General features: G+C 48.4%; 1 protein-coding gene across 9 annotated transcripts in view; it reads right to left on the reverse strand.

Annotated features, from left to right (window-relative positions):
* KSR1 (kinase suppressor of ras 1) overlaps nt 1-15,508 on the reverse strand; it is a 177,509-nt gene that overhangs the window by 57,753 nt on the left and 104,248 nt on the right. The window contains exon 1 of one of the 9 annotated variants that reach the window (XM_017848543.1): nt 7,405-9,670. The exons of the other annotated variants lie outside the window; for them this stretch is intronic. Coding sequence (XP_017704032.1) covers nt 7,405-7,419 — 15 coding nt within the window. The 5' untranslated portion in view covers nt 7,420-9,670. Of the gene's footprint in view, nt 1-7,404; nt 9,671-15,508 lie in introns of those variants that run through there. 9 annotated transcript variants of the gene reach the window in all.

The raw sequence follows: 15,508 nt of genomic DNA on the forward strand, positions 1-15,508 counted from the left end.
GAGAATCACCTCCCTCTGCCTAAGGGATGCCAAGCCACATGAGTGCCTCGTGGGCCCAGAGCCCTGTGCAATCCAGAAGCAATGAGGCTCTGGGCTCGTGGTCTCACCTGAAGCCTAGCCAGGCCCTAGGCCTCAGTGGCTTAGAAGGTGGCAGATGGGTGGAACTCCTCAAGTCCATGTTCTTGCCCACTCCTACCCACTACCACTTTTTTAAAAAAAGAGACGAGGTCTCACTATGTCAGTCTGGCTGGTCTCGAACTCCTGGCTTCAAGCAATCCTCCTGCCTTGGCTTCCCAAAGTGCTGGGATTACAGATGTGAGCCCCACCCCCACTTTGGTGACAATGCACTTTTCTTCTTTTTGAAAGGAAGAAACAGATCCCACGTCACCAGTGACACCCTAACGCCCAGCCTGAGACCCACCCAGGGCCATGGAGCACGGATTCTTACACAGCTTCTTGACATATTTCCCCTTTTCACAATCAGTCTAATCATAAAAATAACAACTATTGGTATTATCACCACTCTGTAAGTAGCCTGGGCACAACAGCTTGGTAGCTAAGGAACTGAGCTTCATAAAGACTAATTTACTCACCTTAAGACACCGCAAGCCCTGAGTAACAGGGCCTGGATTTGGACCTTGGTCTGTGTGACCCCAAAGTCAGCACTCCCAGTCTCTATAACCATCGGCCTCCCTGGCCTGGTCAACCAGAAGCACAGAGAGGTAGGGCTGGATCAGCCCATATAGCTCCATGTTCTTAAGCTTCCTGTAAAAAAGCAGCATGCTCAGAACAAGCACGTGTCCTACTCAAAAGCAGGAAATGACCAAACATTATTCACTAGAAGGATGGGGAGGATCTATTTCAGGAAGATTCTAACTGATCCCTAGTGAATTTATCACACAGAAGACAGCGAATGAAGTCATGAAACAGCGAATGAAGTCTGCCCCAACATGAGACTTCTCCATATGTGTTCTGCAGCCAGTTAGTAAAGCAGGGACTCAGAGCCCAGCAAACAGACTCAACTCCAGGGAGCTGTGGAATGGCCTCCTACACCGACCCCCGTGCCTACTTCGTAATCCTCCAGCCCAGGTGGGCTCACGCCTCGGGCTTCTCTTGGCATTTCCGGAGGTGGGGGCCCTGTGCCCCTGGACACCTTGGCCGTCACCCAGCTCCACAGGCGATACACGGCAAGGGGTCCGAGCCCAGGGTCCCCGGCAGCCCTGGCCCCCACTGCAGTGTCCCAGGGAAGAAGGAGGCAGGGAGAGGGGTTTCTGTTTTCATGACTGTAGTGAACAGTCACTGCAGCCAAAAATAGTTTGTGCCTGGGAGCTGGGGAGTCAGCACATACTTCCCAGGGCAGATGCTGGGTGGGAGACATGCAGACTCCAGCAGGCCCTGCAGCAGGGGCTAGGGACCAGGCACCCAGGATGTCCAGGATGCCAGGCCACCAAGAGGTTTTTCCTGTCTTGCCACCTCCCTCCAAAAAGTAGGACCTGAGTCAATATGAACACTGTCATCTCCTTCCTTCCAATGAATCATCTGGGGAACCCCCACACCCACATGAACTCCAACTGCCCCCAAGCCCCTGCAGCTTCTCACATGCTTCGGGTAGGTGGTGTGGAGACTGACAGGAAGAACCCTATGAACTGCAGCAGATGCCTGGGATGGCTTGTGGGACAACCTTCAAAAGGATGCTCGGCTGTCAAAACTCCTAGAGGTCTACACCAGAAACCGTGAACCTGAGTCCACGCAAATGAAAAAATAAATGTAGAAAGAGTTAAGTGCTATCAGTGGCTGGCAGGCTTATGTGGGGGTTTTATTTTATTTTCAAACTTTTCTGTATTTTTAAATTTTCCTACAATGGATGTTCATAATTAGCTTTACAGAATGCTACTTTAAAGTAATAATTAGTGGCCAGGTGCGGTGGCTCACACCTGTAATCCCAACACTTTGGGAGGCTGAGGCAGGCAGATTGCTAGAGTTCAGGAGTTGGAGACCAGCCTGGGCAACATGGCAAAGGCCTGTCCCTACCAAAAATACAAAAAAATTAGCCTGGTGTGGTGGCACGCGTATAGTCCCAGCTACTCGGGAGACTAAGGTAAGGGGATTGCTTGAGGCCAAAAGATGGAGGATGCAGTGAGCCAAGATTGTGCCAATGCACTCCAGCCTGGGTGACAGGGTGAGATGCCATCTCAAAAACAAATAAATATACTAACAATAAATGTAATAAAATTAAAAAGGCAAGATGCTCAGGCATTTCAGAGGGCATGTATGACATGGTCCTACCTAAGACCATTTAGAGAGAGAGAGAGAGGGAAAGAGAGTGTGTGTGTATTTCATAACCCACTCCTGGATATGAATCCCAGCTCCACCACTTAACATTTAGGTGACCTCAGGCAAGTGACAATTGCACGTAGTTTATCCATCTCTATTTTATATTGAGGATAAAAGCATTGCCTCCTCATACAGTTACTGGGAGGACTGAATGAGATTCCACGTAAAGCTCACAGTTCAGTCCCAGGCACAATGGGAGTGCCTGCTAAAGAATTACAGCATAAATTAATAAATAAACTACAAAGAAAAAGAAAAAGAGAAGCCTAGCAAAGTTGGTTGACTGGAAGGAAATGCATCAAATGGTTTACAGTGTTTCCTTTGAATAGTAAGATTACAGTGCACACCATAATAAATGGTAGCTGTTATTGTTTTCTGTAATTTCTATACTTTACACACTTTGAAAATAAACATATATGTAAATTACTGGATATTAAGAAGACACCTAAAAAGCTAAGAGCCAATGGTTGTCTCTGAGCAGGGTTTTCTTTGCCTATTATTTTCTAAAAAAAAACATTGATTTCATAGTGAGGGAAATGAGAAATGTTTTTAAAAACAAAAACTGGAGGGTGGGCTCACCTACTGTATTCTAGAAACATGATCTCTGAAGACCCTTCCTGCAGAGCTGCAAAGCCTCTGACAAATCATCTCTGAGGGAGGAAAAGTTTCTACAGGTCTCTGCCTTCTGTTATCAGGGCTGTCTTTCCTCCAAGAATCCATTTCCTGACTACAGGTGGCCCTGACCCCCAGGCCTGGCCTCTCCACCAAGGCTAAACCTTCTGAGCCTATTGGGGTGGGGTGGGGTGGGGTAGGGTCTTCCATCTTCTTAGTCCAGTGATTGGTTACAGTATGAGCATGTGGTCAAAGCCAAGTCAATCAGAGCCTTCTCTGCGATTTTTCAGCTATGTTTCAGCCAAGGGAAACAGCCCCTCATGGACAACCATGACTACAGCAAAAGGTAGTGAGGCTCAGCCGCCTGTGCCCTTCATACCTGCCATGTGGAGCAAGCCTTTCCCACTGGCACATCCTAATGGCATCACCTGAGCCCCTGCATCCAGACTTCCTTGGATTTGTATTGCCTAAACTGGTAAGTCTCTGTTTTAAGCCAACAGGTATCTGAACTTGCTTTGAAAAAAGTTCTAACTAGGAACAGAAGAATATAATAACTTCAATTAAGTAAGTACTTACTATGAGCCCCAGTGCCATGTCATTCTTCCATTTGTCCATCTATCCATCCCATCCAGTCAACAAATAGTTACTGAAGGCCAGGTGTGGTGGCTCACGCCTATAATCCCAACACTTTGGGAGGCTGAGGCAGGTAGATGACTTGAGGTCAGGGGTTCAAGACCAGCCTGGCCAACACGGTGAAATCCCGTCTTTACTAAAAATACAAAAAAATTAGCCGCGCATGGTGGCGGGTGTCTGTAATCTCAGCTACTTGGGAGGCTGAGGCAGAAGAATAGCTTGAACCTGGGAGGTGAAGGTTGCAGTGACCCGAGATCGCGCCATTGCACTCCAGCCTGGGCAACAAGGGTGAAGCTCCGTCTCAAAAAAAAAAAAAATGCTACTGAATACCACCAACTGTACAAATAAAAAAATAGCTAAAATACGTAACTGAAGTTGTGAATAAGTGCTTAAAAGGAAAGAGCATGCTGAGATAAAGTGGTAGGTATAGCAGGCCGCTAAGCTTAGACAAGGTGGCCTCTCTAAAGAGCTGACCTCTAAGCCCCGGTCAGAGGATGAGATGGCAGTAGCCACAAGGGTACAGCAACTTCCAGGCAAAGGAAACAGAACATACAAAGGCCCTGGGCGAAGACAGGAAACCATTTGATGTGTTCTCCTGCCGGCGGCAGAGTGAGGAAAGGCAGGAGATGACGTGGAAGAAGGTGGCAGATGCTGAATACTTAAGGGGCCTCAAAGGTAGGTGAAGGGTTTGGATTTTGTGTTAATCGTTCAGATTATTTAACTCAGAACTATCTAGCCAGGCTCGGTGGCTCATGCCTGTAATCCTCACACTTTGGGAGGCCAAGTGGGAGAATCATTTGAAGCCAGGAGTTTGAGACCAGCTTTGGGCAACAGAGCGAGACCCAATCTCAACTAAAAAACAAAAACACAGCTGGGCACAGTGGTGTACACCTGTAGTCCTAGCTACTGGGGAGCAGGAGAATAGCTTGAGTCCAGGAGTTGAAGGCTGCAGTGGGCCATGATTACACAACTGCACTTCAGCCTGGGCAGCAAGAGAAAGAAAAGGAAAATGGAAAAAAAAGGAAACAGGAAAGGAGAAAGGAAAAAGAAAAAGTAAGAAAGTGAGATAACCAGATTTGCTAAAACTGCTCTTAGCTCATAAAGAATGAAATGAAAAGGGTAAAGAGTGGGTATAGAGAGCAACAGGGGAAAGTAACTGCAACAGTCCAAGGACTAGTCAGGACCAGGGAGGTGGCAGTGATGGAAAAGAGACGCAGAAGGACTTGAGACCCATACTCGGACATAGAGCCAGTAGGATTTGCTAGTTGATTCCACGTGGACATTGAGGAAGCAGAATGAGTTGGAAACGACTCTCAGGTTTCCAGCAAGAGCAGTTCAGAGAAGTCAAGGGACCTGTCCAAGGTCACAATGCTGGCAAGTGGCAAAGGAAGAATTTTGTCAAAATTTTGTCTGCCTCCAAGGCCATTTACTTCCAGAGGTGACACTCAAACAATTTTGTTTTCCAATCCTGTGGCCTCCCTCAAAGGTACATAGCTAGGAGCAGAGGCCACTGAAATTTATGTGCTGTTTTTTTTAAAAGAAGGGTAATAAGAGATTGCTGCTTTATAATATTTGAAACAGTGCAGTGTTGACATAAATGTTTCCCAGTGATATCTGGCCATAGTCAGATCTGTTCTAGAGCAATCTTGCCTTTGAGGTGGTCCTAGGAGGAGGTGGGAACAAACACAAGCTGACCATTCGGAAGCCAGGTAGTCCCCAGAGGGGGCTCAGGCCCACACAATACCAAAGCCATCTCATGGCAGGGCTACAGGCACACAGTCCTGCTCAAGTTCTGTTACCAACAGAAGCCCGAGGCAGCTTGGGAGCCCTGGGATTTGGCAGGCCACCAGCAGCCACCTCGTCTTCACCCTCCCCAAAGATCCTTGTAATGCAACCTTCACTGGCCCAGGTGAGAGCTCCTGAGATGCCTTGGCCCAAGAGACCAAAATTCTTTGGATAATGTTATTTGAATCCAGTCATTCAACAAGAACACCCACCACATGCCAGGCACTGGGGATAGAGCTGTGAACGAAATAGAAAGGTCCCTGCCAGCATGGTGCTTCTAGTCTAGTCAGTTTTCACTGGACTTGGCAGCCCAGAAATCCAGAGGACTGATGAAAAACATCAAGCAAGGCCGGGCCTGGTGGCTCACACCTGTAATCCCAGCACTTTGGGAGGACTTGAGGACTGGAGTTCAAGACTAGCCTGGCCAACATGGAAAAAACCCGTCTCTACTAAAACTACAAAAATTAGCTGGGTGTGGTGGCACGTTCCTGTGGTCTCAGCTACTCAGAAGGCTGAGGCAGGAGAATCACTTGAACCTGGGAGGCAGAGGCTGCAGTGAGCCAAGATAGAGTCACTGTACTCCAGCCTGGGAGACAGAGCAAGACCCTGCCACAAATAAACAACAGACAAACAAATACCAAGCAGTACAGGACTAAGCGGGACATTCATGCTCATGAGTTTTCAGATTTCATGAAACCAGGGGAACCCCTACCCTGAAAAGTGGGTACCTTTGGCTCAAGATCAGAAAAATTAATGACTTCATCTGTTGGAGAAAGTGATGTCTGCCAGTTGCAGAAGAACAGGAACTCATGGTCAGTGCCTAGAACAGTGCCAAGCACACAACAGGTGCTAAATACACACTCAGTGAGTGAATAAATAACTGAATGGAAGTAGGACCTCAGCTCTGTATCTGACCATGCTTCATCCCTTCCCCGCTCCTTGGGGCCACCAGTCAGCTGTGCACCCTGGTTATTTGCAGACATGTGCATCACACTAGAGGTAAGCGTCCAGGACAGACTATTTTGCTCATCAATTAATCCTCTGTGATAATTAATCAAGGTAGCAGGCAAAAGGTAAGTGATCAATGGGTGCCTATGAGTAACTAGTGAATGTAAAGGAAAGAAGAAATGAGGGGGGAAGACAGAGAGAGAGAGAGAGAGAGAGAGAGAGAGAGAGACATGCGCACACACACAAAGGGAGGCAGTCAATTCATTTACACAACTACATACCATACAGTAGCCCCAGACTACGCTATTCTGGGTAAGATATTAGATGACAAAATTATGTATGAGAAGGAAGTACAAGGACCTGGGTTTGAATCCTCATCCTGCCATCAGCTTGCAGGTGATCATCAGATCTCCCTCTCTCCTGCCCTAGTGATAAGGATGAAACAGGATAACATCTATACAATGCTGGCCTTGTAGCTTGCCCCTTCCTTCCATGTTCCAACTTCAGCTCCTCTCCTGACTGGCTAGGTGATTCAGGCATGCCAGTCCACCACTTGCCTCCATTTCCCCATCCTAAGTGGAGAGCTGTGTGGCCCAGCCCCCGCTGGGCTGGTACCAAGGCAGCCCTGTGCTGCTGGGCTGACACATCAGCACAGATCCCTCCAGGAGGCTGGGTGAGGGTGTGTGCTGCTTCCTGGGGAGGCTCCCAGTTGCCAAAAAGCAAGGTTGTAAGAACAGCTGGGCCTCTGGCTCTCAAAGAGAGAGTGTGGGGCGGACAGGAGGAGGGGTGGGAAGGAGAGGCTAGGAATGAGGGCCATAGTCATGCCGACTCAAGCTGCACCCCAGGAGCCAAACACGGGTTCGCTTTCCTGGTTAGGTCTCACACATCCTCCTGCCTCATACAGCCTACACTCCTGGTGTCCACACAGAGCTCCAGCCACCCTCAGCCACTGGGAAACCAAAATGGTGGCTGGAGTCAGGTAGCTTTCTCTCCCATCCCTGGGAGAAGGCTTCGTCTTAAACACAGGAATGCAAGGATAGAGGAGAGGGGAAACAGAAACATGCCCAGTCAGGATCACAACAAAAATCCCCTTACCAGATCTGCCTGCATCTTCAGTTCAGGAACCACCAGCAGTAAGAGCTTATTCAGGGGAATCTGTGGCTTTCACCCTGGAATCCCAGACTCTGCAGCACCCACCTCTCCCAGCTAGAACTGCTCAGGCAGCGCTTGCCACTTCCTTTCAACAACTTCCAACCGGGAAATTGCTAAAGAAAAAAGAATGGCTCCATGCCAGCAGGCTTTGAAATCATTTCCCCAGCTGCAGCCAGAACATGAAGCTGTGACTTTTAGATGTAACCTGTGGGACAGGGGGCAGCTAGAAACAGCCACAGTGTGCGACTCCAAATGACCGGGAGTGGGGCAGGGCCCTGCCTCTGAGATCGCTCCCATCTCATTTCCTATCCCCAGCCCTTCCACCCTCCAGCCATGAGGGAGGCAGCACTCCTCACCCCATCACTCTCAGCCCATTCCCATGTGAATGCAGCCTTCTTGGTAGGAGTTTTATTTTCCTTTAAACAATTCTAATGTTCATTTGGAATTCCTCCCCCTCTCTCACACATGCTTCCATTATCCCCCAAGAGGAGCCCCAACCCCTACACTGCACACAGGGAGAGCTGCAGGAATCCACCCCGGCTTCCTGCCAGCCTCCTCACAGACTCCTCCTCATGCGCTTCCGATGAGGATGACTCTGATTTCCTCCTCCTCAGGGTCTCTGCAGATATTGTCCCCTCCGCCTGGTGTGCTCTTGCCTTCCTGGACATCCGTCTTTCCCTGACTACCCAGGACGAGTCGGCCCACTGGAAACAACAGATCCCATCCTGGAGCCATCAGGGCATCTGGGGCTCTCACTTCCTGTTTCACCCCAGTCTGTGCACTCCTGGGGCAGAGGAAGGTGACTTCAGCATCCCAGCTCTCACCACAGGGCCCTGGCCAATGCAGTCATAGCCAGATGTCTATTCAAATTAAAATTCATTACAATAAAATAAAACGTGAATTTCAGTTTCTCAGTTGCACTACACACATTTCAAGTGTCCCCAAGCCACATGTGGCTAGTAACTGCCACACTGAATGGACAACACAGAACGTTTTGAACAGGGCTGCTCTAGATGAAGGTCTAATGGTTGGGCAAACATATGGAGGCATCGTCCAAGTTCTGTCTCCAACATCTACAGACAGAGAAAAAGGAGCCAAAGGTCAGACATGCAGCACCGAGGGGGCTTGGAGCTGCACAGGGCTGACATCTGACTCAGGTGGGAACAGAAAGAAACCCACGCAGGGCCACCTCAGCCACACCAAGAACCTGGAAATGCAGCTGCCGTGCTGTGTGACCACATCCACGTCTATCCCCTCTCTCTTCCTCTAGTAGAAAAGGCATTATTTCCTGGAAATTTTAAGACCACAAACACTATCCAACCAAAAGACAAAAGCTGAAATGGTATTTAGATAACCCTGCAGGGATGGCCCCTAGGAAAGCAATATGGTAAAGGAAGGAGGAGATTATACACACAGATGGCTGCACACACAAACGATGTGTGTATGTGTTTTCCTCAGGGAAAAATCAAAGTCCTAGTCATGAAGCCATGAAGAGTCAAGGTCAGCAGAGAACTCAAAGCGACCGAAGGGACAAATCCCACCACACACAGTTCCCCCAGGACGCCTCAGGGGGCAGCCCTGGGCAGATCATCTTCAGACACTGACTGCACAGATGCTGGGGTCCTTCAGCACTGCCAGGTTAGCAAAAGGAAACAGGCACACTTCATGGATTTTGTTCCCTTCCAAAGCAAAAAAAAAACAGACAGACAGACAGATATTCAAAGAGACCTGTTTTCAAGTCTGGCATCCCCGACCTCTATCCTGCAGTGACTTCGGTACATTCCTTCACCCAGTAAGTATCTGCCAGGGCCTCCCATGTGTCAGGCATTACATCTGGGCACCCAGCCTCTTCTTGGCACGGGCTCTCATCTTCGTTCAGGTGCTGAGTCATCTGAACCACCAAGATGCCTGATGTCACTGTGTGCGTGTGTATGTAAGCAGGTGGGTACCCCTCAGACACAGGCATTCATATCACACCTTGAAGAAACTGTATCTCTTACTACTCTACTGTTGAAGAAGAGTAACATGAATTTTTGTGGGTAACAGAGATGACGTTAAGACTGAAAACCTGCAAAATGATATCTATCATATGATCCCATTTCAGCAAACAAAACAAAACAAAACAAAAAAGAGAGAAGGGAGTAAATTTGCACATCATTTTAAGTGACTATAAAATGCATGAAGAGGTCTGGCAGATGCACCCACCGACCTGTTAACAAGGTATTACCCCCGCGAAGTGGAAGAGGAGGAGGGCCTTTGCTTGCTTTCTAACACTTCTGTACTTGTTTGGTGTTGAAAATTTTAAAACTCCCATCTCTCAGTAACAGTGGATAGCTGATCACATCTTCTGTGGGCTAAAGGAAAAAAAAAAATGGGCGAAGACACACAAGGAAGCTTTGCCCAAAATCCAAGGGAGAAAAGCCTGACTCAGGGGCAGAGGGCACAGGAGTAAAAACATCACCCCATGATCTGTGTGGCAGAGCTCCAACCGCTGCACACAAACATTACACAGGAGCCAGTGGGAAAAGCACATGATGAAACACCTCGAAGAGAGCACGGTATACAACTTACAGGAGGGCAGACACATCCGAGAGGCAAGGCAAAGCTACCATCTGGAGGGTTCTGGGGAAGGTGCAGGTCCACATGGTCTCTCCAAACCACCTCACCTGACAGAACTCCTCCTACTCTAGGCTCCTTTACTGTCCAGAAGCAGCAGCCATCTGAGGAAAGGACTTAAAAGGTCACTTAATCTGTCATTGTCACTTAATCTGTCATTTCTCATATGCATAAACTGAGGCCCAGAGAGATGAAGTCACTTGCCCAAGATCTCACATTGTGTAAAAGGCAGATAGGCCCATTCTAGATACCCATAGGATCTCAGGTCCTGCCTAGGTCAACCATGGCCACGGCCATGAAGGTCCATCCTGCTTCCACTGGACAGTGGTTCTGGGAGGCAGGGTTACCTCCCTGCAGTGCCCACCACAGTGGGCACCAGCAGCCAAGTGAGTGTGCTATGTCTAATTCTTGCCTGGAAAGAGGGGATAGATGCAATGATTTCCTGGCCTCCTCTATCCCCCCCAGGACTCCTCCTGATGCTGGTGGTGTCTTTTGGTCCAACGTCTCTCACACATACGGGGAACTATTCCTTAAGGGTGCCAATCTCTGCAGTCTGAGCTACCTTGGAGGAGACTTCTCTCCAGGCCAAACTTCAGGGTCAGGCAGAGAAGAGTCCAGTTCTAATATCCTCCAAGCCAGACCAGCTGCCCCACAGAAACCCCCAAGGACCTATCCCCACCCCCTGGGCCAGGCTTCTGGAGATCCTGTTGGGTTTTAGGTCCCTCCTGAAGCCTGACAAAGGGAAGTCTCTTCCCCTGCAGACCTGGATTGGGCTGTCCCATGGAGGCACTGGCAGGACCTTAGCACTCCTCCCCCTCTGTGTGAGCCAGGCTCTCCTGTTGGCCCTCTGGGGGCTCTCTAGCTTCCTAAACAACAGGAGGGCTAAGGCACTAAGTCAGGACAGCCAGGGAGAAAATACAGGTGTCCTCTGGACATAGAAGAGGCCACACCAACCCATAAAGGCCTGGGCACCCTAGAGGGATTCCTGAGGCAGGACTAGGGCAGGCTGGAATCTGGGCCCTGCACCACACTGACCATTCCACACACCCAGGGACGCTGCTCCCTCCTCAGACTCTGAGTCTTCTTCTGTGGGCATAGACCTACGCAATTTCTTGGGAAACATACAAGGACAGGAACAGGGATGAGCTGGGGGTCTTAACTACCACCCAGCCAAGTACAAGTTTAGAAAAGGTATACATGCAGTTTACTATCTCCAGGTACACCTGAAATGAGAGTCTCATTAAAAAGTTGAGCAGGCCAGGCATGGTGGCTCACGTCTGTAATCCCAGGACTTTGGGAGGCTGAGGCAGGAGGATCGCTTGAGCCCAGGAGTTCAAGATCAGCCTGGGCAACATAGAGAGATCCTGTCTCTACAAAAAAATTAAAAAATACATATAGCCAGGTGTGATGGTGCACACATCTGCAGTCCCAGCTACTTGGGAGGCGAGGCGGGAGGATCACTTGAGTCCAGGACATTGAGGCTTCAGTGAGCTGGGATCACACTACTGCACTCCAGCATGGGCAATACAGCAAGACCCTGTCTCAAAATAAATGAATGAATGAATGAATAACTGTTGAAGGAAAAGACTGCTTTTATTGTCTTACTGTATTTTAAAAGACACTTTGGCAACATTCATTAAAATCCAGCCTAGCAAGTTCACTTCTAGGATTTTTTCCTTGTAGAAATACACAAGTGCACAAAGATGTTCTTGGTAGCAGTGCTTGTAACCATGGCAATATAGGTCATTAAGGGGAAAGAGCAGGTTCCTGAACCAAATGTCTGGCCTGACCTCATGTGTACAAAAGAGACAACACGCAGAGGAATGTGAGGGCTAGAAAATGTCCAGAAAGATGAGCAGGCTTCAGGGAAATGGCATGCAGCAATTGTCTTTATTATCATAGGGGGTAAAAATGAAATGAAGAAAATAAAAGTGAAAGACAATTGCTTCTAATAAAGCCAATGGTTCATTTGAGAAGATGAAAACATTCCAGTGTTGACAGTCGCAAAACAATGTGAATGTATTTAATGTCGCTGAACTGTAAACTTAGAAATGATTAAAATGGTAAATTATGTTATGTGTATTTCAACACAGTTTTACAAAATAAAAATAATAAAAGCAAAACAAAACAAAGCAGAGCAAATGACTCACCAGGCTCCCTGGGGAAATAACTGATTCTAGAAGTGGGGTTAGTAAAAAAAAAAAAAAAGAGGGGGCTGCAGCATACCATAGTATCAGAAAGCAAAGGAAGTGCTCAACACACACACACACACACACACACACACACACACACACACACCCCAAACAAAACTGAAGGATGAGGCATGTCACAGGATGCAGGAACAAACCTGCAAGAACTCCCAATGGCCAAAGCTGGAAGAACTTGAGCAACAAAAAAAATCATGTAGTATTGGATTAGAAACCAATGTGTAAAAGAAAAAGACATGAGCCCATACTGATATAAATAAATGACTGAATGAATAAATAAATGGAAGAGAAAAGATAATTCTTTCCTACAGAAAAGTTCCCAATAATCTGTGTAGATATACCCCCAGAGGAGATGGAGCTTAACCCACCTACCCCCCATACCCCCCAATCCTAAGGGAGGGCTCACTTCCAAAAAACAAAGTAGTGTCAAGGTCATGAAAAATAAGGAAAGACTGAGAAACTGTCACAGAGCAGAGGAAACTGGGGAGACATGACAAATCAAAATAATGTAAACCATGTGGTGCCCCGGATTCATCCTAGAAAAGAGAGAGGACAGTGAAGGAAAAACTGGTGAAACCTAAATAGTCTGGAGTTTCGTTCATAGTAATATACCAGTGTCATTTCCTCAGTTTTGACAAAGGCACCCTGGTCATGACAACGTTAATGATGGGGAAACTGGGTGAGGGGTACATACGAGAACTCTCTGTACATCCCTGCAACTTTTCTGTAAATCTAAAATTATTCCGAAGTAAAAAGTTTATTTAAGAAAATAAACAATGGTTTAGAACAGTGGTCCCCAACCTTTTTGGCACCAGCGACTGCTTTCAAGGAAGATAATTTTTCCAGAGACAGGGAGTGGGGGATGGTTTCTGGAGGATTAAAGTGCATTACATTTATCACGCACTTTATTTCTATTACATTGTAATACATAATGAAATAATTATACAACTTACCATAACGTATAATCAGTGAGAGCCCTGAGCTTGTTTTCCTGCAACTAGACAGTCCAATATGGGGGTGATGAGAGATGGTGACAGATCATCAGGCATTAGATTCTCACAAGGAGCACACAACCTAGATCCCTCGCGTACGCAGTTCACAACAGGGTTTGTGCTCCTGTGAGAATTAGACGCCGCTGCTGATCTGACAGCTGGTGGAGCTCAGGCGGTAACACGAGCAATGGGGAGCAGCTATAAACGCACTCCTCCTGCTGTGTGGCCTGGTTCCTAAGAGGCCAAGTGGACTGGTACCTGTCAGTGGCCCGGGGGTTGGGGACCCCTGTTTTAGATGACAACTCACTTATGCCTAGTGTTCCATTGTTGGAATGCTAAGCACATGGGAGTTATTTATATCCTACTGCTCAAGGTCATCGCCAAGGTCTGATTGCAAAAATTCAAAAACGTGCAACCTCCGGCATAAATGGGTTAAGAAGTCAAAAGATTCTCTGAAAGGCATGGGTTTTTAATGCTGTTTGGAACTTTGGCTTCTGAATACTGCACCTATCTTTGATGGGCAGAACTTATAGAGCCAATTCCAACTGAAAGCACACAGAATCCATCACGGCCAGGGTAGAGGTCGGGGCGGCAGTGGGTACCGAGTCAGAGTCCAAACAACTGTCTGGGTTAAGAAACAGAATAAAATAGACCCATACCCCTGGGGCCAGCCCTTGGAGTCCAAGCCCTGGGGAGCTGCTCTAACTCAGGGTTACCCTATCACTAGGCTTCCATGCACGTACAAGGAGGAACTCCCAGAGGTAGAATTGAACCAAGGTAGCCCTCTCCCAGTCTGTAGGAGCTGAAGCTGGGTTTAGTAAAGGAAACAGCCTTTTCTTTCTAGGCTTTAGAATATTCTGGCTACAGCCCAGGAACTGACATGAGATCTGGGAGGAAGAAAAAGAGAAATCTTGAGAAGGGGTTTCTGGAGAGTCTGGGGAAGATGTAGTGACAGCAGCTAATGGCTCCTTGTGGTTCTTAAAGCCCAGGAAGAAAGCTGCCAGGCTCAGGTACCTCCAGCAGGCTCCTGCAGCCCAGTCCACCCTCCTTCTGCTCCCCATCCACTCCAGCCTCACTTCCTCCTGGCCCTCCTGGGGAGGGCACACTTGGTACCAATTTGGGGGATGGAAGGAGGACACTTGGCCCAGCTCTGTCAGGCTGGTTGTTCTAAGCTCTGGGCTGACTCCCGCTCCCTCTCTTGATTCAGAAAACTGCCTCTAGTCAGCCGATTCCAGCTTTCCTTCACTCCCCAGGAGGCTGTTTAGAGCTGCCCTGTGTACAGGCCTCTCTAGTTGCCTCTCCTGGGTCTGGCTCTCACCTGGGATTAACAGCAGCTGAGGGCAAGAGAGAGGTGGGAAATTGTTAATTTTTCTTCCTCCACCCCGGCCTCTAAGCACTTGACTTTCACAACTACTTGTGCCAGCAAGCAGCACATGGGTTATTCCCATTTCACAAAAGGAGGAGACTGGAGCTTCAGAAGGTGAAAGGGCTTGGCCAGGTGCCTGAATCCAGGCATTCCAAGAAGGAGAGAGAAGTGGTTGAGACCAACAACTCAGAGTCAGGTGTGGAGGGGCACCCACCTCTGCTCCTCTCTGGCTCTGGGACCCTGGTGACAGAGGACTCAGTGTCAGGTGTGGAGGGGCACCTGGCTCTGCTCCTCTGTGTCTCTAGGACCCTGGTGAGTTTCTGTACCACTGAGTGCCAGCTTCCTCAACTGTGAGATGGGGAAAATGGTCTCTATTAAGCAGGGTGTTGGGATAATTAAATAACACATCAGTGCACCCATCATGACACGCCAGATGTGCTCTGTGTCAACTTTGAGGCAAAAGAACCCAGAGGCTCTCAGGGGCCCCAGGACCCCACTGTGGCCACCAGTGCAGCTCAATAATCAGACAGCAGAGGCCTCCCAGGAAAGTGCTGCTTGGGCTCCTGGCAGGACAAGTCCTTCATGAATGAAAAGGACGTTGGCATGGGAAGAGGGGAGTGCTACTGCACCCAAGAAATCTTTGGGGCACTTGCCCTAGCCTTCCTCGAGAGGGCCATCTCCCCTGGGGGCACCAATTCTCCCAGGGCTCATGGCAGGTGACTCATGGAGGTGACTCATAGCAGACAGGCATAGCTGGGAAGGGGGTTCTTTGGGGCTATGATCCCTACACTGGCCTCTCTTGCAGGACTTAAACTGAAAGCCAGAGCTAAGAGTCACCTGTGTTACCACCCACTCGGGGCCAAACC

Source organism: Rhinopithecus bieti, unplaced genomic scaffold (assembly GCF_001698545.2).
Source record: "Rhinopithecus bieti isolate Rb0 unplaced genomic scaffold, ASM169854v2 scaffold_31842, whole genome shotgun sequence".
Classification (NCBI taxonomy): domain Eukaryota; kingdom Metazoa; phylum Chordata; class Mammalia; order Primates; family Cercopithecidae; genus Rhinopithecus; species Rhinopithecus bieti.